Raw genomic sequence first — 25219 nt, 5'->3', positions numbered from 1 at the left:
TATGAATTTGGTTTAGCTTATGTAGCAGCTGTCTGGGTACAACTTTCGCTAGCCTTTTAGTTTTTCCATGACATATTTGAGGGTATAATTTCATTTTTATATATAATCTCCATATTTGATGTTGAGCATTTTTTTTTTTTTTTTTTTGCCTTTGAAACAAATGACAAATACGGTGAAAATGCTAATGCGCGTCGTGCCTTTCTATTTTTGCCTAATTTGTTTTCGAATCGGGTCAACATTCCTTTTTACACCTCACATCGTGTGGTTTTTTTACTAAATCCAAATAGTTGCATGCGTGCTTGCGGCCCAAAATATGCTCTTTTTGCCTTCTGACCTTTTTCATTTAAATATTTCTATGTAAAAATGTTTACACTTTAATATTATTTATGTATAAAGTTTATATATATTTCATGTATATGTGTATATATATATATATAGTTTCCCTATAGGGATAAAGTTTTTATATAAAAGTTTTATGCATACAAAAATTCTATATGTGGTGTTTAAAATTGATAAAGACGAATATGAAGTTTGCACACGTAAAACGAGAAGCCACTAGCGCATGATTAATTAAGTTTTAATTATTATAAACTTGACAAATGTATATATTTGATATTTTAAAGTAACTTCTGTTTATAAAGTTTTCGCACGAAACATACCGTTTATTAGTTTAAAAAGTGTGCTAATCGGAACCGAGATAAAATCTAAATCTTAATAAGAAAAGAGTAAGGTGTTAGATTGATGAGTTGCAGGTAGCTCATAACCAAAAACTTGGGTTGAAAGGAGAAATGCGCACGTGCCTACGTGTCCACACGGGCTACGCGCGCACACACTTGCATTAGAGCGGTACTAGATACGAAGGGTGTGTTTGATATAACATGAACTACTAAAGCGGTGAATTTTTTATACTTATGAATCACGTGATATCATAGGCATGTTTTTTAAGCTCTTACAATAATTTTGTAAAAACTTTCTTCATTAGCATTTCTTAACCCATCAACTTTATCGTCTATGTTCTCGAATAATTGCCATAAGCTCGATTTCATCAATCACGCATCATCAAGAATGCACTCTTTACTGGAACCCAAGTGACCAAAATAGATATTCTCTCGAATAATTATATTAACTTGAATAATTATATCAAGAGACGTACTCCGTATCAAGTAGTAATACTCAATTTGATTTATAAAAATAGTTATCACTACATTTCAAAACTAAGGCCGTGTTTAGTTGCAAAATGTTTCTTCAAACTTCTAACTTTTACATCCCATTAAAACTTTCCTACACACATAAACTTCCAACTTTTCCGCCACATCATTTCAATTTCAACCAAACTTTTATGAACTAAACACAGCCTAAATGGACATAGCACACTGTACAAGGCATAGCACCATAAATGGAGCGAGTGCTCAGTGTAGAATACTACCCCACTAATAATTGTGTGCTGTGGAGTACTACTAAATTGTTGCCACTTATTCGGCATCAATGCTCCCTTTTAATACTAGGAAGATGGTTGAGGGCAAAATAGATAGAAATTTGAATGAGAGATGATTAATGGGGCAATTAGTACTCTAGAATTGCTATTATTTTGGGACAAAATTTGAATCCTAGAAATACAATTATTTTGGGACGGAGGTAATATGTTTTTTTTTAATAAAAGGTTTTACCCGCAGCTTTAATAGAATAGTTTGTCTGACTGCTTTTAATAATCTTACTTCCAACTGTATATATATAGATAACACGTGCCTAACAATTTAGAATTATTAGATTTTCTAATTATAGGATTCTAATGAAACTATCTAAACTTATAAAGTAAGAGAAGTATTGGTCCAGATCCAGTGTTTTGTCAGCAAGAGCCGAGGACAAGGAAGGCAGAGAGAAGTGAAAAATGATAGTAAACGGGCCTGAAGGGCCTATTCTTCGTGCATCGATGACGGGCCGACATGTGCCTAGTGGGCCGAATTTCACACAGTGGACTGCCTGCTGCTTACTGTGCAGTCGAGTTTTGGCTGACGGTGACGGGCACCGTTACCATACATACTGCTACTACTAGCTGTGTGGTTGTAGTAGAGTGCTCCCTCCGTTCCAAAATATACATATACTAGTACAACGAATCTGGATATACTTCTATTTAGACTCAATGTACTACGATGTGTCCCATTCAATAAAAAATGTTATATTTTATGATAGAGAGAGTATTAAATTTAAATCTAACATAGATTAGTTTATTTGATACTTTGCTCATAGTATATCTTTACCAATTGATTCATTCTAGCAACCACAATGATAAATCTTACTCCCTCTGTTTCACGATGTAAGACTTTCTAGCATTGCCCACATACATATGTCTAGATTCATTAACATCTATATATATGTGAGTAATTGTGAAACGGAGGAAGTATTAAGCTTTCAGAGTTAAACCACCCCCAAACACACATCTAGGAGCACCCCTTCCTACATATCCATACAAGACAATCCATCCCATCAAAAGCCTAGCTTTTACATTAATCAGCAATCATTTGTTACTTGGGATCCGTTTGGTAGAGCTCCTAAATTTAACTCCAGGAGTTGTGTCTAAAATAAAGTTGTGAAGCTGCCTAAACCCAACTTCACATATTTAGTTCATTTTGTAAGAGAGCTTCACTCAGCTTCACTTCTATTTTTAGATGAAGCTGAAACTGTCTAGCTGGGCTCTAGCTCTAGGAGAAGTGGAGCTAGAGCTTGAGCTGTGCCAAACAGTCACTTACTATACCTATGCACAACTTTCATCTATCCGGCAGCCAATGAATTTTGTATCTTCCCCTTTTATATACTCTTTGTGATAGTTTCTAATGCAGTTAATATGGATAAAAATTACAAGGTAGCATTACGTCGACGTAGAGCCAACTATAGTCTGTTGATTGTTGTACTTCCGCTAATACTTCTGCAGGTAAATAACCAAACGATACTATTAGGATGAAATCTTTTGAAAGCTGGTGGGCTGAGAGCAGGTACAATAGCACACTATTAGCCAGCTACGAAAATATTTTAATGAGATAAAAGATGAGAGAGAAGAACAACGGGCTACATATTTGTAGCCAGCTGCAGCACGGACTCCAAAACATAATACGTGTATGACAGGTGGACCATATACTAGTAATATAGTAAGCAACTATTATATAAATTGGTTATTAGATTAACTATAAATAAATTAGAGCTAATAATTGGCTATACTATTCACCTTGCTCGGAGGTGAAAATAAACTCACGAGAAAAATCTCCTACTCCAGCACCGAGTGCAGGGGAGGGGATGGGGTGGTGGTGGTCGGTCAATACTCTACTGGGAGTACTGGAGACCTGGAGTGGAGCACAGGAGGACAGAAGCACAGAAATTAATGCCAGGCTTTGGAGAACCCCGAGGAAACGAGTATGCAGGCATATCTTTGACTATGGAGTAGTAGTATATTCCACTGTAGTACTCCGTATTATACTAGCACTCCCTCCCTTTCATAATATAGTAATATAAATAAATAATATTATAGAAATGGAGTAAATACGGTACATAATATAAATAAAATTGTTACTAAATTGTACTAGTAAGTAAAAAACTTAAATATAACTTTTACCTATACAAATGCTATTCAAACGCACAAGTACCCACTCTAGGAACGTTGGCTGGTATGTCCTTCATCACTTAAAAAATAATTAGCTGTAAACCTGAGCATAAATGCGAAGTCTAACACTTAAACCCCATAGTCGAAACAGTTGAGCTACATTCCCTTGGCATACTTAGGGCCTGTTCACTTTGTTGTCATTTTCAACCTTACCAAATTTTGGTAAAGTTGTCAAAAAAAAAAGTAACTACATTTAGTTTGCTGCCAAATTTTGGTAACTATATAAGAAGTTGCCAAAATTTTGCTAATACCAAAATTTGGTAAGGTTGAAAATGGCATAAAGTAAACATGCCCTTAAGTAGAAGCTGATTCATTTATTCTTGTTGCACTTACTCAAAGAGCAAGGATAATAGTATAGCTCACTTCCTATTATTAGCCCATCTTAAAGCCAACATATATAATAGATTAGTTGTAAGGTTGGCTACAATATTTTCTTCTTCTCTCTCTATCTCTTAATTATGTATTTAATGTATTTGTCTTGGAGCTTGTGATAAGCTAGCTCTTGCATAAGAGCCAACACCCTTGATTTTTCACTACCTCTCTCCTCCACCTAAGTTTATAGTAGGCTTATAGCTCACTATTATACTTGCTCTAAGGCCATTCCTAACCCAATGATTAGGATGGTGTCCATAACATTAAATAAGTTGCCACCTAGAATGAAAATTGATGTGGCAAGTGAATAAATGAGAAAATAGAAGGAAACCATATTTTGCATGAGACATGGTTTGTACACAACATCCAAGACATCATATGAGATAAGTAGCATTAAATTTAAGTATGGAATAGTGATGTTTGCCTTGGAAGAATAGTGTCTAGTACTAGTTTCTTAATGATGTGGAGCTTATGGAAACTATGTCTAATGTCTTGAGTTGGAAATGGCCTAAATTGTTAAATCATACAAGTCATCGTGTTAGTAAGTTTGTCATAAAAAGATACTTCCGCAATTCCAAAATATAGCTAACTAGTATAGGATGGGATATTACCTAATACTATGAATCTGGACATCCCATCATGTACTAGGTATCTATATTTTGGGACGGAGGAAGTACTATTTTATAAGTAATATAGTTATAGTGTTAATTTTTTTTAGAAAATATAATTAAAAAGGAGATAGTACAGTAGTAAAGACACATAATAAACATAACAGTGTGTGTTGGTTAGTAAATCGATGTCCTGTGTTCTGTTGTGGGACTTTTAGTAAACAGAGCAGCCAGGGGAAGGGCCCAGGCCCAACTAACAATTAAAGGCCCAGTTACCTGCATCTTTTCCCTTCTTCCCTAGTCTTCTCCTCTCCTCGGTGCTCAGTTCCTTCACGTGCTCCAGAGCAGCGTGGCCATGGCGACCGCAACGCGAGCTCCAGCATTTAAACCCGCACCCGTCCCCCGCTTTCCTTTGTTAGTTAAGCTTTCCCCTCCCAATTAATTAAGTTTAGCTCTTATCAGAGCGAGAGAGAGAGAGAGAGGGAAGAAGAAGAAGTGGAAGTGGTATGTATGTGCCCATGTCCATTGCCGCAGAAACAAACTGTAGCAGCAGCAGCAGCAGCAGCAGCTAGTGAAGTACTACAGTACAGTAGTGAGGACTTAATCAAACGGGGCGCGCGGGGTGCCCCCTAGCTCTCCTCATTCCACCACCATGCCCACCCCGCCATCGCCATGCCTCTTCTTCCTCTTCCTCCTCTTCTTCATGTGGTCGTCTCACTCTCACCTTGGCGCCGCCTCCGACGCGGACGCGCTGCTCGCCCTCAAGTCCGCCCTCGACCGCTCCGACCGCCTCCCCTGGCGCCGCGACACCGCCCCCGCCTTGTGCTCCTCCTGGCTCGGCGTGCGCCAGTGCTCCCAACCTCCCCGGGACAGGAGGGTCACCAAGCTCGTCCTCGAGAACCTCAACCTCACCGGCGTCCTCACCGCCACCCTCCTCGCCCCGCTCTCCGAGCTGCGCGTCCTCAGCCTCAAGTCCAACGCCCTCACCGGCCCCATCCCCGACGCCCTCCCCGCCGCCCTCCCTAACCTCAAGCTGCTCTACCTCTCCGCCAACCGCCTCCAGGGCCGCATCCCGCCCACCCTCGCCCTCCTCCACCGCGCCACCGTCCTCGTCCTCTCCTCCAACCTCCTCCATGGCGAAATCCCCACCTCCCTCACCACGCTCCCGCGGCTCACCTCGCTCCTCCTTGACGACAACCGCCTCAACGGCACCCTCCCTCCGCTGCCGCAGCCCACGCTCCGGCTGCTCAACGTCTCCGCCAACCGCCTCTCCGGCGAGATCCCCTCCGTCCTCGCCACCAAATTCAACGCATCGTCCTTCCTCGCCAATGCCGACCTCTGCGGCCCACCGCTGCGCATCCAATGCGCCGCTCCGACCGCGCCGGCGGCCGCGGCCGCATTCACGCCGCTCCCCCCGCCACGCTCCAACAGGAGCCGCCGCGCGAAGAACGCGGGCATCGTGGCCGGCGCGACGGTGGCGGGTGTGGTGGTACTGGGAATCCTGGTGGCGGCGGCGGTGATGGCGTCGCGGCGCGGGAGGAACAAGCGCGTGGCCGGCGACGTGGATAAGGGAGCAATGCCAGAGGAGGAAGAAGAGCAGCAGCAGCAGCAGCCGCAGGCTCAGCCTCGGGAGGAGATCAATGCGTCGGCGTCGGCGTCGGCGTCGGTGGCATCGGAGAGGAGGGGGGGTCGTGAGTTCTCGTGGGAGAGGGAGGGGATCGGGAAGCTGGTGTTCTGCGGCGGCGTGGCGGAGATGTACAGCCTGGAGGAGCTGCTGCGGGCGTCGGCGGAGACGCTGGGGCGCGGGGAGGTGGGCAGCACGTACAAGGCGGTGATGGAGACCGGGTTCATCGTCACGGTGAAGCGCATGCGGGAGCCGGCGGCGGGGGCGGCGGAGCTTGGGCGGCGAGCGGAGGAGCTGGGCCGCCTCCGCCACCCAAACGTGGTGGCGCTGAGGGCCTACTTCCAGGCCAAGGAGGAGCGACTCCTCGTCTACGATTACTACCCCAATGGCAGCCTCTTCTCCCTCCTCCACGGTAACCTTCTTCTTCTTCTTCCTCCCTTCTCCCCCACCTTAATTACTACTCCTACCATTATTATTTGTCTTTTTTTTTTACGATTCATTCATCCATGTTAGTACTCCATAATTAGCTCTGCTATCTCCTTGTACTCCACAATGCAATGCACACAACAAGTGAGAAATGGGATCTACCTACCTAAGTACTACTAGCCACTGGATCACTGCATTCATGTACACTAGACAAAATCGCTGCCTGCCAAGGCCAGGATCACAAAACAAAAAAAATTACAGATCAATGGATCCATGACGAACCAAAGAAACAAGACAGATATGTTTTTCATGGTTGTCATCTTTTCTGTTTCCTGTTGGCTAGCTAGCTTCATCCCAAATACTTACAGTTGTTCAGTCAGGATGCATGCTTCTTTCGTGCATTGCAATTACTCCCCTCCCCTCCCTCGCTAGCAGAGTAAAAAGGACGGGCTTTTTCTTGGCTGTTGCCTTGTTGCAATTCCACGCCTCGCCTTCTCCTCATGCTTCACCATAAAGTTTGGGTACATGCGTGCTGCCTGCCTTGCCCGTCCTTTTATTTACAACAAGCTGCTGCTGCTGCTAGAAAAGAATGCCAAGCCAGCCATGTGCCACGGAGATCCCTACTGCTCCACTTTTAATTCATGCAAGCCCCGCCTGTATGTAGTATAGGAGGAGTGAGTAATTTGGAGAGTACCAGCAGCTAGTACTTCCGTATGTTATGTACAACGCAATATAACTGTGTGCCATCCCTTTTCTCTTCTCTAGTAGTAAAACCATTCCAAGACTTTGATGGGATCATGGGAAAATCGTGAAGTGAAAAACACTTAAGATTAAACCATCTTCATGCTAATTACTACTCTAGTCATGGATATATCACCATAGGACAACCAGATTCACTTGAATATTTCTCTTGTCTTAACATCGTATAATATTTGACTGGTGGGAGGATATGGGTGTGAAGAACCTCTTTCTCTTTCAGCCTTTCAGAATGGAAAGCCCATTGACTAAAAATTGCTCCTTGTTTTCAATGGAAGAAAATAACCTTCCGATATGTGCCACATAGGGTCTTGGGAACATCTCCCATGAAAACAGGGCATAATTTTAGGACCCGGAAAACTGGTGGTAAATGATAGAGCATATCATATGAAAAGTTAATTATACTAACTGCTCTGGATAATAGGAACAGATAGTCAGAGCCAACTGTGCATCAACATGGCTGGTTCCGTTCATGTGTCACTGAGCTGCACTAGTTTTCATTTCTTGCAAGTAAAAATGCATTCCTTTGTACTGCGGCCATTCTATCCATGCGCTGAACTTTTTACCAACTTGGTATTAGCAGTACTGAGGCCCGGTTTAGTTCCCAAAACAAAAACTTTTCACCCATCACATCGAATGTTTGGACATATGTATGGAGTATTAAATGTGGACAAAAAAAACCAATTACACAGTTTGCGTGTAAATTATGAGACAAATCTTTTAAGCCTAATTACGCCATGATTTGACAATGTGGTGCTACAGTAAACATTTGATAATGATGGATTAATTAGGCTTAATAAATTCGTCTCGCAGTTTCTTGGCGGAATCTGTAATTTGGTTTGTTATTAGACAACGTTTAATACTTCAAATGTTCAAATGTATATCCATATATCCGATGTGGCACCCCAAAACAAAAATTTTTGCCATCTAAACCTGGCCTAATATTGGTTTGGTTAAAGCAGTGGGTCAATGGTCAATTGGTCACTACACTCTGCATTGAAATATTCCATCCACCATAATGGGCATGCATGCAGTCACTCATTCATTCACAAGCAAACTTAAAGCCCCCAGATTAGTTGAGGCAGTCAAAGGCCATGCTTTCATGCACGACAGAACAGGGCCTATCCTTGTTCTTGTAAAGTTGTAATGGGTGGCTTGATCTGAGGCAGTAGACCCCGCAGCACCACTGTGGCTTGGTCTTTCCTCTATTTCAGGCTCTCATCAAAATCCCCTTCTCACAAGGACAACAGTATGCAGATGTAGACAAGCAGGTAAGTGCTTGTGAGCATGTGGTCCTGATCTGAATCTGAGCTGCAGTAAATAATTGCTACTAGTATACTTCTGCCGTTCTGCGTATGAACAAGAGACTAGGCAATCGGACAATGCTGCATGGCGCCATGCCCTCACACACACAGTCACAGACAAGCGCGGGCTATGCCTGTTGAAAGTTTTTTTTTCCTATTTTGTTTGGATTGTTGAAAGTTTGTTTCATGGTGCATTTGCAATTTGCAAGCCTTATCTGTGCTGTGTACATCCTTTTTAAATGTAGAGCATGTATTTTAATCCATTTTGTAGGAAAAAAAGCCATGCCGTGTTAATGGAATAAAGTTTAACCAAATTCAAATTTATGATGCACAATAGGGTCCAGCAGCCGGACGTCGAGCAAGGGGAAGCCACTGCACTGGACGTCGTGCATGAAGATCGCGGAGGATGTCGCCGCCGGGCTGGTGCACCTGCACCAGTCGCCGCCGGCTGGCATCGTGCACGGCAACCTCAAGCCCTCCAACGTCCTCCTCGGCCCCGACTTCGAATCGTGCCTCACCGATTACGGTCTGGTGCCCACGCTGCTCCCCTCCCACGCCGATCTCGCCTCCTCCGCGTCCGTCCTATACCGAGCGCCGGAAACTCGCACCGCCCATGCCTTCACGCCGGCGTCCGACGTGTACAGCTTCGGCGTGCTCCTCCTGGAGCTGCTCACCGGGAAGGCGCCGTTCCAGGACCTGATGGAGATGCACAGCGATGACATCCCGAGCTGGGTGCGGGCAGTGCGTGAGGAAGAGACGGAGTCCGGCGGGGAGTCCGCGTCCGCTGGCGGCACGGAGGAGAAGCTCGGTGCACTGATCAGCATTGCGGCGGCCTGCGTGGTGGCGGACCCGGCGAGGCGGCCAACCACAGCGGAGGTGCTACGGATGGTGAGGGAGGCAAGGGCGGAGGCAATGTCGTCGTCGAACAGCAGCGACCGGTCACCAGCGCGGTGGTCAGACGCCGTGCAGGTGCAGATGGGCATGGGGGTGCCGCGAGATCAGGGAGAGCTAGGAGGACTCACCTGATCGATCGATCAGCAGCTGATCTCATCCTGATCAGCAGCTGATCATCGCCTGGCTGGCCGGCTTGTTGTTACTTTACTTCATGTACCGTAGCAGCAAAAAAGTGTAGTTACCACTCAATTTGTCTTGGCTCAAAGAATGACTCATTCTTCAGGCAACACTTTTTAAATACCAGGGGTCTTTGATTTGGGACTTGTGTAGGTTTTTAGCAGGGAAGGTGGGGCATTGGGAGATACTCCTAGCTTAGATAGGTTCAGAGATAAAGATTCTCTGGGCTGGATCTGTCTGTAAATCTTTTTTGGATTGTTGTAAACTTGTCCTTTTTATTTCTTCCGAAGTGGAGCTAAACTGGTTTATGTGTCATCCTGTGCTTGTTTATCTTCCAAGTTGTTGTAGAAACACAAATCTATAATCATTACAGTTTGCTTTTACTAACCAAATTATATACTCTCTCCGATTGTTTTTTATCATTTTTAACTAATCAGCGTCATATATTAACGATGTACTCCCTCCGTCCCAAAAAAAATAATTACATCCAGCACTAGATTGGTTTTTTATGAGAAGAAGGGATTAGGTATTATATAAAAAAGAGTGTATATCCAACAGTACATGTCTTTAAAGTATTGGATGATCAGGTATTCATTAGGGGAAAAAATAAAGCAGAAAATAAAATATTTGTGATGAGGAGGATGTGAGTGGAGTGTTTTTGTCCTGACCGAAAAACCCTCGGGCCTCCTCGGTCGGCCCATCTTGTAACAGGGCCTGCGCTGCCACGCCCAACAATTTATGAATAAGTCAAATTTAGGTACATTTTGTCATCGAGTTTGAATCGCATCCTTAAATCGCAATATCAAATATAGGATGTCTCTTAACCTACAATATCAAAGTACCTAAAGTCTTAGGGTAGTATTGTATCTGGTTTTGACTGACGTGACGAGTTGACTATGGCCAACCTGGTTGAGTTAGTGTATGACCCACATATCAATCACATGAAAAATATAAAAGAAAGAAAACCATATCTACCCCTTTCTCTCTCTCGGTCTCCCCCCACTATAAAAGAAAGAAAACCATCTGCACAAAGCACCTCTCTCTCCATTCTGATCTTTGGCAACGAGGCACGGGGAGGCAGATGCCAAGGATGGCGCAGCCGGTGAGGTCGAGGCAAACACGGCCAACGACATCGAAGACGAGGGCAAGGACGTGATTACTAGAGCGGGCGGGCGCGGGAAGGCAGATGCCAAGGATGTGGTGGGGGTGTGGGGAGGCAAGCTGAGGATGGTGTGGTTGGCGTCCCTCCTTCGTGAGCTTGAGCTTGAGATCCGCCGCTGCCGCATCAGTGAGCTCAAAAAGGCGACAGTGGTCGGTCGACAAGGGAGCACAATGCTGACAGAGAGGGAGTTTGACGCTGATGGAGAGGAAGCCACTTAGACGGAGATGAGGTCACCGTTGTCTTGCTCCTCTTTTGTTAGCCACCGGTCGCATCTGGGGAGCGAGAAGGGGAAGGAGGCCAACCATTGGCTGGAGAGGAATGTTGTTGCCCGCTCCTCCGCAGCCACCTGCGCCTCTGCACGCTCGTCGAAGTCCGCTCGCTTCTCCACGGGTCGCCTCCGGCCACACGCACTCGCTCTGCCCACTGCCTATCGCCTTGTTGTCGAGAGGGATATGGGGATAAAAAAAATGGAGGTTTGTCGCTGGCGACATTTTATGGGAGACAGAGAGGGGGAGAGAGAGGGTGAGATGGAGGACTTGGGAAACGACCAATGATATACGTACGATAAAATCTCTTACGATCAACGTACGATGCTTCCAACATGTTTTCATGGTCTAATCGTACGCATACAAGACAAGATCGTAACAAAATCGTACCAATTTTATCATATGTATAGCTATTTCCTTAATGAAACACTGACATATGAGGCCCTTTATTTTTAAATTTTTGTGTAGTTCACATATGAGCCTATATTTTTTTAATTTTTGTTTTGCTCATAACTTCACGTGGAATATGGACCAAATCAAACCATCTACATACTCCACATCAATCAAAACTGGCCCCAATACTATTTTGGATCTCGTTTGCACTAGTTTTAGGAGATGAGGAATGTGTGGTACCCGGTTTTACGGTTGAGAGATACGATTTAAACTTGACCGTTACCGTGAGGGATCCACAGTGAACTTTTCCAACAATTTGTCAACGGTCAGCACTAACAACTAGAGAGAGTAACACGAAACGCAAGCATGATGATGCTGCGGCATGCATGTAGTGGTAGGAAGGAGTACTAGTTTGTCTGATTTAATTGGAGTTGGTCGGCGTCAAAATCTGCACTGCAATCGACCTGGCACGATCATTCTTCTTACTGTCAAATAAGAGTATTATATGGATCATATTAATCTAGTGATTTTGGCTGGTGTCAGTATGAGATGTATGCCAGTCACACACACATATTACATTATGTACAGAGAAAACGGGAAAAAAGAAATCGATCGTCAACTTGGGGTTGCGTTTTGATAAATATGAAAAGCTACTGATCCGCTAGCAAGCTAGATAGTCGCCTCTCAATGGGACGGCATCGCATTCACATCGAAAGAAGAAGAAGTTGATCGATCGATCGAACATCGAAGGTAGTACGTACGTAGCACCGGCCTGATCGATCATGGCGCGGCAGCTGCCCCGCACGGGGTCCTTCTCGGGCGTGTGGTGGAAGCTCGGCGATGACGCCGACGAGCAGCGGCGCCTCGCGGACGAGGAAGCCGCCGTCAAAGCCAGCACCCAGAGGCGCCACGCCACCGCCCGCGTCATCCGGCGCACCATTGCTTTCACCTCCTTCGCCCTTGAGGCTGCTGGATTATTCGTTTATGGGTTGTGGACGGCGAGAATCAAGACTGCTGCGAATAAAACGAAGAAGAAGAAGCAGCTACTGCTGGGTGTGCTGTTGTCCGTGCCCGCCTTTGCTGCCTTGCTCTTCGCCGCCATTGCCCGCTTCCACAAATTCAGTAAGTCCTTAGTTCCTCCATCGATCGTCAATTTGTTTCTTTCTCAACCTTAATTGCGCATGGAGTGGAGGCAGCCACTGCATAAATCAATAACCAATGATCGATCGTCAAATTAGTTAATCTCGATTGCAGTTGACGCCAAGGACCAGCAGAAGCTGGATCGGCTTCGAGCAGAGAGGAACAAGGCCAAGATGGGCCACTCGAGGGGAAGCCACCACAACATGCAAAAGCTCCTCCTCACCCACAATACCCAGGTCCGTCTTTAATGGATTACTAGTACTATTAATTTGCTTTGCTTAATGAAGATAAGCTTTTCCTCCCGCAATGTCATATCCATGCATGCTCATGAACGATTCGTATTTCTTTCTTACTCCTGATTTACTAATACTAATCTGTAGTAACTTGGCCCCTGCAGGAGTCTGATTCAGATTCTTGTGCGGAAGCAGCAGCTACCAAGACAGCAAGCCACTCCAGATTGAGCTTCCATGTCGGAGACGATGACTGAATGAACAATCTGAATCTTTCTATCTTAATTCTTACTATGTGATTGATGTCCTGAAACTTGATGCTACTCTGTAACCTCTACGTTTCTATTAATGGAAATGGGGGAGCTCCATGCTCTCCTAGTTCAAACAAAATAGATCGTATGTGATTGATGCATGCATTCGTGCATCACTTCTTTTACTCCTACAATTAACTTCCTCTTTGATTTTCTATGTACCGTGCCATCTTCTAGTGATTGATCGTGCCTAATTTGCACAAACCAGAAATTAATATTCATGCAGATACCCTGCTCTACGTTCATCACCCAGTTCAGAAATATGAAAAATCTATTTAGTTGATAGATGTAACATAACAAAACTATATAAAACCAGAGTACAATTAGAGAAATATCAACTTAACCAGAATATCGGACCTAACCAAGAAAGTCCTATATGACTCTAAACAGCGACACAGTTGTAGGATCGAAACGACTTGTGATGCAGCCAGCGAGGTCGAAACGGAATCGGACTACATACTCCACTTGTGTATAATAAGATTTCCTCGATACAGGCTAGGCGGGGCAGGGAGTATCTTCTTCGGAAAGAAAAAAAAAAGATGGAGGCGGATGAACAGCAGCAGCGCACAAGCACAAGATGGAAGGGGAGGAGGAAAACTCTAGTTTTGGTGGTGGAAGAAGAGAAGAGGATGGATTGCATCACCACCTACCTCTTGTTCAACATTAACATCAAGGACATGTTCACCCACGACGACGAGTGGACAGTGTTGAGACCCTTGCCCCGCCCCATGGCGCAGATGGACACGTTGCGGCGGCTCGCTCTCGAGTACCTCAACTTCGCCGTCGTCGCCTCCAACACCATTGTTGGGGTCAGCAACCGCAAGCGCACTGTCCTCCTCGACCTCGAGTGCGACGCCACCGCCGACGTGTTGTCGCCTGGCCCGGAGCTTCCGGAAGAGATAATAGGCGGCACGGTCCTCATCCCGCTGGGAACCGGAGTCTACGCCATCGGCAACCGCCCCTGCAGGAGATCCCCTACCTTCCAGCTCCTCCTCCCTCCAAGCCGACGAGTCTTAGGGCGCCGCCGCGCGAGCTCTGGGGCGGCACGTTGCGGGGATGGATGGGCGCCGGCGAGCACGTGTGGGTGTCGGAGCGGGACACCGGCCTACTCCTTCGACACCCGTGGGGGTGGGGTGGCGCAAGGAGGGCGACTGGGAGCTCCCCATTGATGGGCGCGGCGTGTTCGTCCCCGAGCTGGGCCTCTGCCCACGCCTGCGCTGCCTCTGCGCCTTCGACCTGCCCACGGCCACGGCGCCCCCGGTGGTCCGGTACGTGTGGCCGGAGACGTTCTCTGAGGAGTTGAACGCCATGGGGGTGCGTGCTGGTAACCCCTGGCAGCTTGGCCTACCTGGGACCATGGGCATCCAGCACGACCACCGCCGTGTGCCCACGCGCTTTGCCCTCTTGCTCATCGCCGTCCAACTCCAGCGAGATGATAAGGAGGAATTCTGCCTTGTCAGTCGCAAGCTACGCTGCTACGACTTGCCCGCCAATGCAAAAAAATGCCTACCTGCTGCCTACCTAGCTACCGTACGACTACTTGTGACTGTTGGAGCTGAGGTAACCTCAAACAAGCTGACTCACTGGTTTGCCCACCAGATGATCAGATTCAGCCCTTGAGGCCTCTCACACTGCACCGAGCTGGCGCGTGATCTCGTTGCGCTAGCTCGGATTCGGGTCGACGTGGAGGGCGGGACCGCGACCAAGGAAGGCACCTCGTCGCCTAGCATGGCGACGCAAAACCTCATGTTCACGAGTCCACGTGCGGCCAAAACTGGGAGAGACGTCAGCACTGTGGGGTACGATTCTTCCCCGCCCGTGACCTCGCACCGATCGAGGGGGGAGAAATCACCGTTGTGCCCACAAAAATTCTTCTCCCGCCACAACCATTCTTCCTCCCACCACCAAGCCAAGAAAAAACAAGAAAATCTTGGGGATTGAAAGAGAAGAAAAATCATCAAGAAAAGTCAAGAAGCAAAATCGTCTGGGCGGCGGCGAGGCTAGTGGTGGTGACCGACGCCGCGGCGGTAGCCGGGGACACCTCCCGCCGCCGAGAACCTGCCGCTGCCGCAAAGAACCCGGATCTACTCCCCCTCCTCCTCGCAGCTGCCGCGTGCACTGTGGGCGAGGAGGCGCGGCGGCGGTGGCTTGCTCCGAGGTCTCCAGGCAATTTGCCTCCTGACGACCGCCAACGAATCTAGGGGCCTGTGTCGCTGCCTGCCGCAACTCGCCGCCGTCGGAGCAGTAGCAGCCGCCGCCGCGCGAGACACGACGCGAGAGGAGGCGCGGTGAGGCGAGGAGAAGCAGTGCGGCGTAGCGAGGGGAAGCGGAACCGACGCCGGATGGGGAGGAGGCGACGGCGAGCGACGGGAAGGGTGACCGGGAGGAGGAGAAAGCGATGGAGGGGAGGGCGAGGAGAAGACGAGTCGAGGGTAGGTGGGGAAATTATTTCGCCCCACTACCTGTGTCCACGAGCCCGATATCAGCCCGAGATCACGCCCACTATAGGGTCGGTTTCCTCCCACACTACACTCATCCAATTAAGTCACACAAAAGAGGGTATTTGCACTGTAGGGATGAGTATCTTCGGGTCAACTTTATAGGCTAGGTTCCGGTTTAGGGTGCTTGCACTGATAGTACTAGTATGTATGGTGAGAAATTAAGAAAGGCTCAGCACTTGTGTTTGAGATAATGGGAAAGAGAAGATACGTTAAACGATGTGAATATATAATTAATCGAGTATTGGTTATTTTAAGTTTTTAAAAATAAATGAATGTCGGGGGAACGTAAACGCAATAATAATAATAATAATAATAATAAGCCCATTCAGTTGGCTGGCGCAGTATGAGTCGGCAGGCACAAACTCTCCAACAACGAGTACAAAATCTTGTCTGAATCACAATATATGATTTTATTTGGATTAGAGGAAAATTAAAGAACCATTAGCTAACTGCACACAAGAATGATTTCTATGGGAAAAGAGTCGAAAAAATGAGTTGAGAAAGCTACTCCTCTGCCTCTGCCTCTGCTAGTGCGTGGCGTGGCGTGCATGTCCTACGAGAGCGAGAGACTAGTTAGTGCGCAGAAAAGAGAGAGAGAAAGCAAGAGCCAAGAGGAGGAAAAGGATGGCCGCCGATGATCCCTCCGTCGGATTCTTCTCCGGGGTCTGGTCCCGCCTCCGCGCTGCTTGGCGCCGGACTGGAGCCGCACACCACCCCGCCGGGCCCGGAGACGACGACGATGGTCAAAACGAGGAAACGGTGGTGCGTTCGCGCCTTGTCAGGCGAGCGGCGGCGGCTCGGAGGCTCGGCCACAAGCTCGCCTTCCTCTCCTTCAACCTCGAGGTGAGGTGACCCTGCCCTGCCCCCATATGTCACCACACTTGTTTCCACGGAAGCGCGCTCCAGGTGTTTGCTTTTATGCGCGCGCTAGCCACACCACCAATCGATTTATTTTTCCTTGCTACTCGCGGATGCTGATGATCGATCGCGCAAGTCGCCTCCAACGTTGGCTGGATAGTCTTTTTTCTTCTTTTTTTTTTAATCTCAATTGATGTATCATGTGATTTTGGTTACTTCTGAATTGAAAAACTTCAGTTTTTCCTCTTATCTTTTCTTGCTTAAATTGATCGCCAGGTCCTGGTGTTCGTTTATGCTTTCTGGAGGGCCAGGAGGCGCAATTTGAGCTGGAGGCAGCCCATCCAAGCTCTGCCTGTTCTTGTCATCCCTGCTCTAGCTACACTCATCTATGCCGCTTTCATCCGCTTCACCAGAAGACGTGCGTAACATCCTTCTTCGCCACCTTTCTTGTCTCTATGACTCTATCTCTTCAGACTGTTGCTAACATTTGGCAAGCTTGAGCACCAATGTCTTCATACTGTTAAAGCTCCGCACTTGCTACCAAATATATGTGGAATTCTTTGTGTATCCTCACAGTGCATTGCTGGAATATCTCTCAAGTGGTTACATCTCATCTTGCTTTGCAGTTGATCTCAAGGACCATAGAAGGCTTAAAAGGATTCAGGAGCAGAAGCAGGCCAATGATGGTGAGCCAAGGAAGCCTAACCAGAACGACCTGATCAGTGCAAAGGTCTGTTTGTTTCCTTCATTCTAATTCTCTGCATATAAGCTTAACCTGCAAATGATGTAGTTCTTTACATTTATGTGATTTGGTTATTGTTTCCTTCTTTTCTTTGGCCATTTTTGTTCTGCTTTGCTCAACATTATTGCTCTTTGTTTGTTGGTGCAGAAGCAGAACTGTGGCGATGTAGATGATGCCAGTAATTCTTTGCCGACAACTGATTCAAATAGTACTTTTCTGCCACCAACTCATTCAGAGAACAGAACTTCTAAACCAAAGAAACGCCGCCAGCCAAGTATTAGCTCAAGGGGTGATGGTGAAGCAGACATATCTTGGGGTCATAGTAAGGACTTCCAGCCGATGCCCTTGGATGGCCTACGGAAGAGGAGATTCTCAAGTGAGAAAACATATACAACAACAAGCATTGCTACCGAAAGCATCGAGGAAGATACACAGAATGCAATGCCATCTTCCAGCTGCAGCAAGGAGTTTCCTGAATTAAGTGATTCCTCTATAAGTCAATCAAACAACATAAAACCGATTTGTGGCAGTTCAGCACCATTGATAAGGTATCCCGGAATCCTTCCGAGAGATGGAAATGAAGAAGTACCAACTGCCTCCACACATTTAGATCAGCAAGGTGGTGCCCATGATTCTATCGAAGATACTGTTTTCTCTCCTCTCAATTACAGGAACCATTCTGGACCTGCTATATTTGTCAAGTTAACTGAACCTCCAACTATTCATCACGAAGCGCCTGTAGGATGTGGTGAAGACAAAGTTTTCGATAGATTATTGGACATTGTGAACACTAATTTCAGCTCCTGCAAGGAGAATCTCATATGTCCAGTTAACTCTTATGACAGTTCTTTTGATAGAGGTGACTCATGCTTAACTGAACATGGGATACCATCCTTAATGACTGTCTTCAGAGAAATGCCTGTCAAAGTCAGTGAGGAAAGCTCACCATCTCAACCAGAAAAGCTGGAATCCTATCCAGTTTCTATTAATGAAGCTCCTGCTTCTCCATCTGACTACATTGTTGCTTATGGTAGCTTAAATGATGTGAGCCAGGATCCATCTGATCCAGTGCTATCTGCCTTAGAAAACTTTGAAAAGGTTCCTCCAGAGGGTGGCAAGGAGGACTCGTTGCTTGAGCCACACAAATTAGCAGAGCTGCAAACAGATACTGTCGCTCCAGAGATCGTCCCTACTTCACATGCCATTGATGACAATGAAGTGATAATTAATCCTGATGAGGTTACCAATGCCCTTGCTTGCATCTATACTGATGCAAACATCATTGCAGCTGTTGCAGACATTGATACAGGGATCAGTCCTAGATTGAACCTTCCAGCATCTCAAGAGTCGCATTGCGAGGAATTTGAGGATCCTGAGGTGAGATTTTCATCCTCTGCAGAGTTAGTGATGAAGGGTGATGAGGATACCTGGGAAAAAGAACCATGTGGATTTAACGGGCAGGAAGGAAATTATGTATTCATCTGTTCAGAGGAGGAAGCTCTGCTGGGTCCGCTTGCAGTCAGTACCACTGAACAGTACATGACAACTTCAGGTTTCCCTTTATGCTGTCAAGATGCCAATATGATGGAAGTTCCTAGGATTGTTGCAGTTAATCCCGAATTGAACAACCCAACATCTGGAGAGCTACTCACAGATAGCGATGAGGTCTCAAAGGAGGAATTATCATATGACTTGCACTTAAAGGAGCCGAACAGTCTACCTTTTGATTTGGAGAAGGAAGATTTTATGGATCCACCTGTAGTTGATATTTCTGAACACTCGTTAGCTACATCCGATTTTTTTTTATGCAATGGAGTAGAGACAACTATTACTGAAGCCCATGAAGCTGTCAAGAAAAGTTTGTCTGAATCACAAGATGATGGGCCATTTAACCCTATAAAGGCTGCTGTCGACCCTTCATGCGATGATAGTAACACTCAGGATATGATAAATAATGTAATGCCTGCACATTTTGTTCCAGACATCAACATGAGGGAAAATTTTCAAGGTGGCCAGGAGAAGACTCAGGAAGCATTTTCTAATCAGCTAGACCAAAGAACTTGTAATTTTGAAGGGATTTTATTATCTTCAGGTGAGATCAATAATGATGTATTTTATTCAAGCAGTGCTGCGGAAGACAATGCACCCTCTTTTGTTCAGGGCAGACTTTCTGAGTCTGAAGATGGAACAACTTCTGCTTTTGTAGATACTCCTATCTTTCTAGATGAGGTTACAAGAGCTGAAAATTGGACGAATAACACTGGATCTTCTCAATGTATTTCAGACAGACGTGAGATTCGATCGTTTCATGATGGCAAACAAGTTCCATCTGAAACAATACAGGGACTTACTCTCGGTGTAGAGGGAAGTTTTGTATCTCCAGAAGAGAGCATAAATTCTGAAAAATATTCACTCTATTCCAGGTCATCCTCATGTGTTTCAGAGGTTAACATGATGCATGCTACTGGAGGTGGTGCATTGGCTGAACCAGGGAACAATCAAATTTTCAACTTGGATGATAAGAACACCATGATGTTTCAAAGTGTGAATAGCACAGAAAATTATGGAAACAACAGTAGGTCTGTTGAATTTATTCCAGAGACCAACATGATAGAAACTCTTGAAGTTGCTGGGGAATCAATAGATGGTTTACTACATGAAGTTTCATCCAATGTTGTTAATGCTTTCGTTACTCCAGATATAGGCAATGACATGGGAAAATCAGATGATTACTTGGACTTATTGTCTTCTTCATCTGTTCATACAGTTCAGAATTGCAAAGCTGAAAATAACCCATACAAGACAACTTCATTGTTGTTCTCTGCAGATGTCAATTTGACTGGATGTTTAGGAAGCGGTCAGCAAGGAAATCAACAAGGAGAAGAAACCGCTTTATGTTCTGAGAATCTTTACATGGCTCTCCAGGATGCCAATTCTGAAGATCATTTTACCAATTTGGGGTCTCAAGATATTCCAGGTGCTAGTATTTCCTACATTCTTCAAGTTGAAGAGAAATCTGATAGGCTTCATGATGGTATCTTCAGCATTGAGGGGACTTTATTATCTCTAGATGATGGCAACATTGCTGATTCAAATAATTCATCATTTGTTTTGCATAACACACAGATCAACAAAAATCTCTTAGGGCTTCAAAAAGGCTCATTCAAGCTACAAGATGAGCATACAATGACTTTCATTTCTCGAAATAAGGTTGATATTGTTGAGAAGTCTACATGCTACGTTGCTGGAGAATCCATGGTTGCAGATCTACAAGATACCAACAAAACACTGTCAGAGCCAAGAGATGGAAACATTTCAAGTTTCTCCGGGGCTTGCAATATTTTAGATGAGTCAAAAGGTTCAACAAATCATCCGTACTACTCAAGATCCATGCCATCTGGGCCTGAATGTAGTTTGATAGAAACTCCTGAAGCAGCCCGTGGAGAATCAGTTGAGACCAATGACGAAAATTGCTTTAGTTTTGAGGAGACTTTGACGCCTGAAATCTCTTCAAATAGCCCTAGGTCTGCTTCATATAACTGCACACAGGAAGCTGTAAGATCATCTGGAAAAGGATCAACTGATCCTCGAATGGTTGATGTTCATAATTTTGATATGATTCCCGCTGGTGAAGAAAGGGAAAACGAATCATTAAATGAAATTGCCTATAATTCAGAGCAGACAGCCATAATTATGGAAGATGTCAAGTACACTGAAAGTTTTCTGAACAAGCCGGGATCGCTTCCATATGCTCCAAATGATAATTGCGCCGTAGCCACTGAAAATTTTGACAAAGGATTTTCTGAGCCACAGTATCAGGATGGACCAGAAGTTGCTGTTTGTTTGGCAGGGATGCCCCTCTTTGTAGATAATGGCACTGAAGCTGAAAAAAGCCATGACAATACTTCTTCTTCTCATTCTGAACTCAACATTACGGAGGCTATCCAAGAACTGTCTATAGATGTTGGAAATAAAGGTGAGTGTCTGTTGGATGAACTTTCTAAAATGGAACTTAAAATAATGCTATTGAAAGCAGTAATAGTACTACACAGTGGGAAAAAGGTAGAGGGGATAGCACAATATTTCTTATTTCAATAATCTGACATTATGGCTTAATTTGATTGCACATTAATACATTATCACTTAATTTGGGAAAATAGAACGTGTATCTTTACTAACCAATGGCACTTGCTCTTCAGTTTCCCCCAAGGGCTCTGAATTACCTGATTGGCATTTCATGGATAAGGAAGCAAAAGACAGTAGATTGGACGATGTGAAAGAGGATTTGGAAGACTTGGATAAGGACCATGAGGTGAGTTACATTCCCTCAGATGTTTCTTTGAACTTCTATCTTCTTTACTAAGGTGAGTTCTGTGACTTATTTAAACCTGGTATTACAAGGTATCAGAACTGTACTTACTGCCTTGATATGATTTCTGGCAACAGAATAGTCCCATCAACCCTCCAGAGGCAGCTGGAATTACGCCTTCTCTAAAACTATATGCAAAAGATGCTTCTTGGAGGGATTCATCAATGGGAGTAAGCAATGATTTTGAAGTGGCACAAGCAGCAGGGCTTCGGCAAAGGAAACAAGTATTCACAATCAGTAGTGGCACTGGGAGCAGTACTATGTCTGAGCTAACTGACACACAGTACACTGAACTTGTTGACGATGTTATTGATTCTCTTAATGCTCCTCTACCCTCATCAGCTGTTACTAATATTAAAAGTAGACCAAATGGTATGGCTGCATACATTTTAGAACAGTCAGCTACTGAACAGCCTCGTAAGAACATCTGAAAGCTTGCCGCAGGACTGGTTTCGTTTTGTGTTCAAAGTTTCAACTATCTGGAAAAGTGCAACAACAAAAAAAAATTTGAGCAAGGATTGCTGTTGCAAGTTTCGTGTAGCCAGAGGGCGAGGGTAAATAGTCCAACATGTGGAATTTTTTCTACAGAGTGGTGTGGTATGATAATTGTGGAGAGCATAATCTGGCGATGAAAAATATGAATTCATCTTTGGATTAAGTTGCTTATGTGGAGTTCTTGAATTTTGTCATCAAGAATATAGGATTTGTTGAAACATAAGACACTGTTCTAGAGTTTTTTTTTTCTTGTTTCTATTGGACCTGTGTGTGTTTTATTCTCTTAATACGAAGGTGCACAATCCTTTTGCGTATTCCCGAAAAATTGGAGCCATGTGTGTGTATTGTATACATAAGGTAAATATGCTGCTAACATTAGCTCATGTATAGTCTGCTACATAGTTTGGCATCTTTTAGGTGGGATAGGTTTGAAGTGTTTCTCATGTGCGCCTCTTTTTTGTACAAGTTGTAGATATCTGTATCCTTTGTAGGTAGAATACACAAACATCATAATGTTCCCTGTAAGTAATGAGTACAAATGAGAGAGAATCTGCTTGAGTATTTGGTATATCATATATCCTGCTAATCTACTTTTCTCATATTCTTCGTTCTTCTTTATTTCTCTACAATATTTTGCACTGTTTTCTGTTGGAGGACGAATTATTGAGATTCTCATTATTTATATTATTTTTATCCTGCAGCTATCAATATAGAACAGATATGATGCAATCCTTGACTAGCCAAGTTATGATAAACTCTGGTAGTTCTTCATCCATGGTGTGGCAATCCCATCGGAGAGGTATTACATTTAGTAGCCCAAATAGACAACTTATGCTGTGATTTGTGCTTTTAAATCAATTCTGTTCTAGGCCAATAAGAAATGGAATATGTGGCACTACGAACATCTCATAGCCTATTTCACCCAGTTTGTCCTAGAAGGTACAAGCAGTATCCTTTTACCTATCTGAGATACTATACTATATTATCACGTTTCCCTTGGATAAAACTCTATCCTGCAGTTGAACGTTCGTTCCTTTTTGTGTATGCAAGGGGGTATATTTTGATCATATGTGCCAAATAATGCCTTGTGAGTGTATAATTGTCCCTACTAACTACTTTCTCTTCTAGATAACAATGGGGCTTCTCTCGTTACTTTCCTGATCTCCTGCATTAAAAACATTAGATGCATTTTGTCAATTGTTGACACACAGTTGCGATCCATCTGTCATTGCTCAGTATAGTGGCATATCATGCTGGATGCTTCAAATTCATAGTAACATGGTTGACTTTCATATTGTAAAAGGGCACCAACATCAAAGATTGTCTCAAGCACAAGTAGGGGCGTGTTTAAGTGTATGCCGACCTATTATATTTTTTTAGATTGACATGTCAAATTTAATACCTGATGTGAACTCTTCTTTAGTGCAGCCTGTATGAGGGGCCTTGTGTGCTCCACAATGCCATCTGGCTGCTAAAAGATGTGTTTTGTTATGCTAATTGTTTAATCTTAATTTGTTTTTTAAAACAGATCAGCAATACATGGCTTCAGAGTGGAGCTCTGAGTGGTACTGTGCCACATACATGATACATGTCCTAGAATTTTGCTGTGGATTATTGCTTCAGTAGCTAACTATATAACATTTTTCAAATCTTGTTTTTCTTGAATATTACTAGACCTTTTAGGTGTGTGGAAGAGGGAAATGTCTTGCTCTCACAGCACCTCGTATCTCCAGCTGAACTGAATCTAAATATCTGATCCATTTTGTTTTCACCAAATGGGCAAGGATAAGTACATTTTCCTACGTTGCAGCAGAGTCAGATGAAAAATTCTTGCATCATTACCGGCCTTTGATTCTTACGTTTCTCAAAAGCATGAGCTGAAAATTTCATTTTTATTGAGTTGACCTTATGATTCTGAGCTGTGATCCCCTGATGTTTACTCAAGAGCAGCAGCTCATTATACCTGAACAGCTTAAACTTGAACGCTTATGAAGGATGAAGTAAGGAAATGCTGCTTCATAAAGAAAAAGCCACGACTCCCAAGATGGATCAGCAGCAGCAGCAACCCTTCTTCTGCGACCAATCACGTTGCTATGCTGGATGTAGGCTTCTGAACGGCAGTCCAGATACAGAGAAACTGACTTCAGGAAATAAAATAAAGGGGCTTCTCAACTCTCCAGCCTCAGGTCAGACATCATATATCAGAATCTCTGGGTTCTTGAAATTTGATTAGTTTTTGAAGAATGCATTCTTCCGCCATTATTATTTTTAGAATGAGGGTGGGACTGTGGAGTAGTAGTTGCCGTGCACAAATAATTTTATCCTCAAGATTCCCTATACATTTTGGACATGCTGTAATGTTTCCTTCAAAAATGCTGTAATGTGGATAGTTCGTGCATGTAGTGTGGGTGTTTAGGGCATATACTGCTGGAAAATATTTGTTTTGGTCCTTGATAATTTGTTGGTCTTGTAGCGTGGGTGTTTAGTGCATCTACTGTTGGGAAGGCTCCCTAAGGTACAGGGACAGGGATGGATTCCCGTTGCTGAACTTCCCTCACATTTCTGCCTTGAATTTGCATGTTTGAACCTTGTTGCAAAGAGCAATACAGCCAAATGAGATGCCAAAACCTTGAGATAGGGGACAAAATCAATCAATATGCTACTCAAGATCTGGATCTTGTCTAGCTATAAGAAATCCATATGAAGGTGTGACTCATCTAGCTGAGAAGGAAATGGATGGCATGGGGGGCATCTTATTTAAACCCCCTAATTTCTCACACACACTTGCGTTGACTGTAATTAATGTCTTTTTTTATAGATGATAAGGCCGGGTGAGCAGTATTGTGCCATGTGAAACAGATACTAGTATAATGAGGAGCCTGAATAGGAAATTATGGGTATGTATATTTGGGCAGGCAGCTACGCCTGGCATGGTACAA

The 25219-nt window shown here is 44.6% G+C and overlaps 3 protein-coding genes and 1 pseudogene across 3 annotated transcripts; all 4 read left to right on the top strand.

Annotated features, from left to right (window-relative positions):
* The first annotated feature begins 4819 nt into the window (after positions 1-4819).
* On the top strand, positions 4820-10224 carry LOC127763137 (inactive leucine-rich repeat receptor-like serine/threonine-protein kinase At1g60630). The gene is made up of 2 exons (XM_052287758.1): positions 4820-6668; positions 9080-10224. Exons 1-2 carry the CDS (start codon positions 5285-5287, stop codon positions 9766-9768), a joined length of 2073 nt encoding a protein of 690 aa, XP_052143718.1. The 5' UTR covers positions 4820-5284; the 3' UTR covers positions 9769-10224.
* A 1948-nt stretch (positions 10225-12172) lies between these two features.
* On the top strand, positions 12173-13433 carry LOC127763162 (uncharacterized). Its single transcript, XM_052287786.1, has 3 exons — positions 12173-12756; positions 12889-13010; positions 13172-13433. Exons 1-3 carry the CDS (start codon positions 12417-12419, stop codon positions 13259-13261), a joined length of 552 nt encoding a protein of 183 aa, XP_052143746.1. The 5' UTR covers positions 12173-12416; the 3' UTR covers positions 13262-13433.
* Positions 13434-13520: 87 nt separating this feature from the next.
* Positions 13521-15024, top strand: LOC127763160 (uncharacterized). The gene has a single exon (XM_052287782.1). It carries the CDS (start codon positions 14372-14374, stop codon positions 14933-14935), a length of 564 nt encoding a protein of 187 aa, XP_052143742.1. The 5' UTR covers positions 13521-14371; the 3' UTR covers positions 14936-15024.
* A 1340-nt stretch (positions 15025-16364) lies between these two features.
* On the top strand, positions 16365-25187 carry LOC127763130 (uncharacterized; annotated as a pseudogene).
* Positions 25188-25219: the final 32 nt, after the last annotated feature.

This window comes from Oryza glaberrima, chromosome 2 (assembly GCF_000147395.1).
Source record: "Oryza glaberrima chromosome 2, OglaRS2, whole genome shotgun sequence".
NCBI classification, from domain to species: Eukaryota; Viridiplantae; Streptophyta; class Magnoliopsida; order Poales; family Poaceae; genus Oryza; species Oryza glaberrima.
Note: the sequence above shows the minus strand (reverse complement) of the source record. Positions and strands in the feature narration are given on the sequence as shown.

Bases quoted from the DNA above. Each gene is read 5' to 3' on its own strand.
- LOC127763160 (XM_052287782.1), top strand. From the start codon at position 14,372: ATGGATGGGCGCCGGCGAGCACGTGTGGGTGTCGGAGCGGGACACCGG.
- LOC127763137 (XM_052287758.1), top strand. From the start codon at position 5,285: ATGCCCACCCCGCCATCGCCATGCCTCTTCTTCCTCTTCCTCCTCTTC. The intron at 6,669-9,079 runs GTAACCTTCTTC...GATGCACAATAG, and splicing joins CCTCTTCTCCCTCCTCCACG to GGTCCAGCAGCCGGACGTCG.
- LOC127763162 (XM_052287786.1), top strand. From the start codon at position 12,417: ATGGCGCGGCAGCTGCCCCGCACGGGGTCCTTCTCGGGCGTGTGGTGG. The intron at 12,757-12,888 runs GTAAGTCCTTAG...TCTCGATTGCAG, and splicing joins TGCCCGCTTCCACAAATTCA to TTGACGCCAAGGACCAGCAG. The intron at 13,011-13,171 runs GTCCGTCTTTAA...TGGCCCCTGCAG, and splicing joins TCCTCACCCACAATACCCAG to GAGTCTGATTCAGATTCTTG.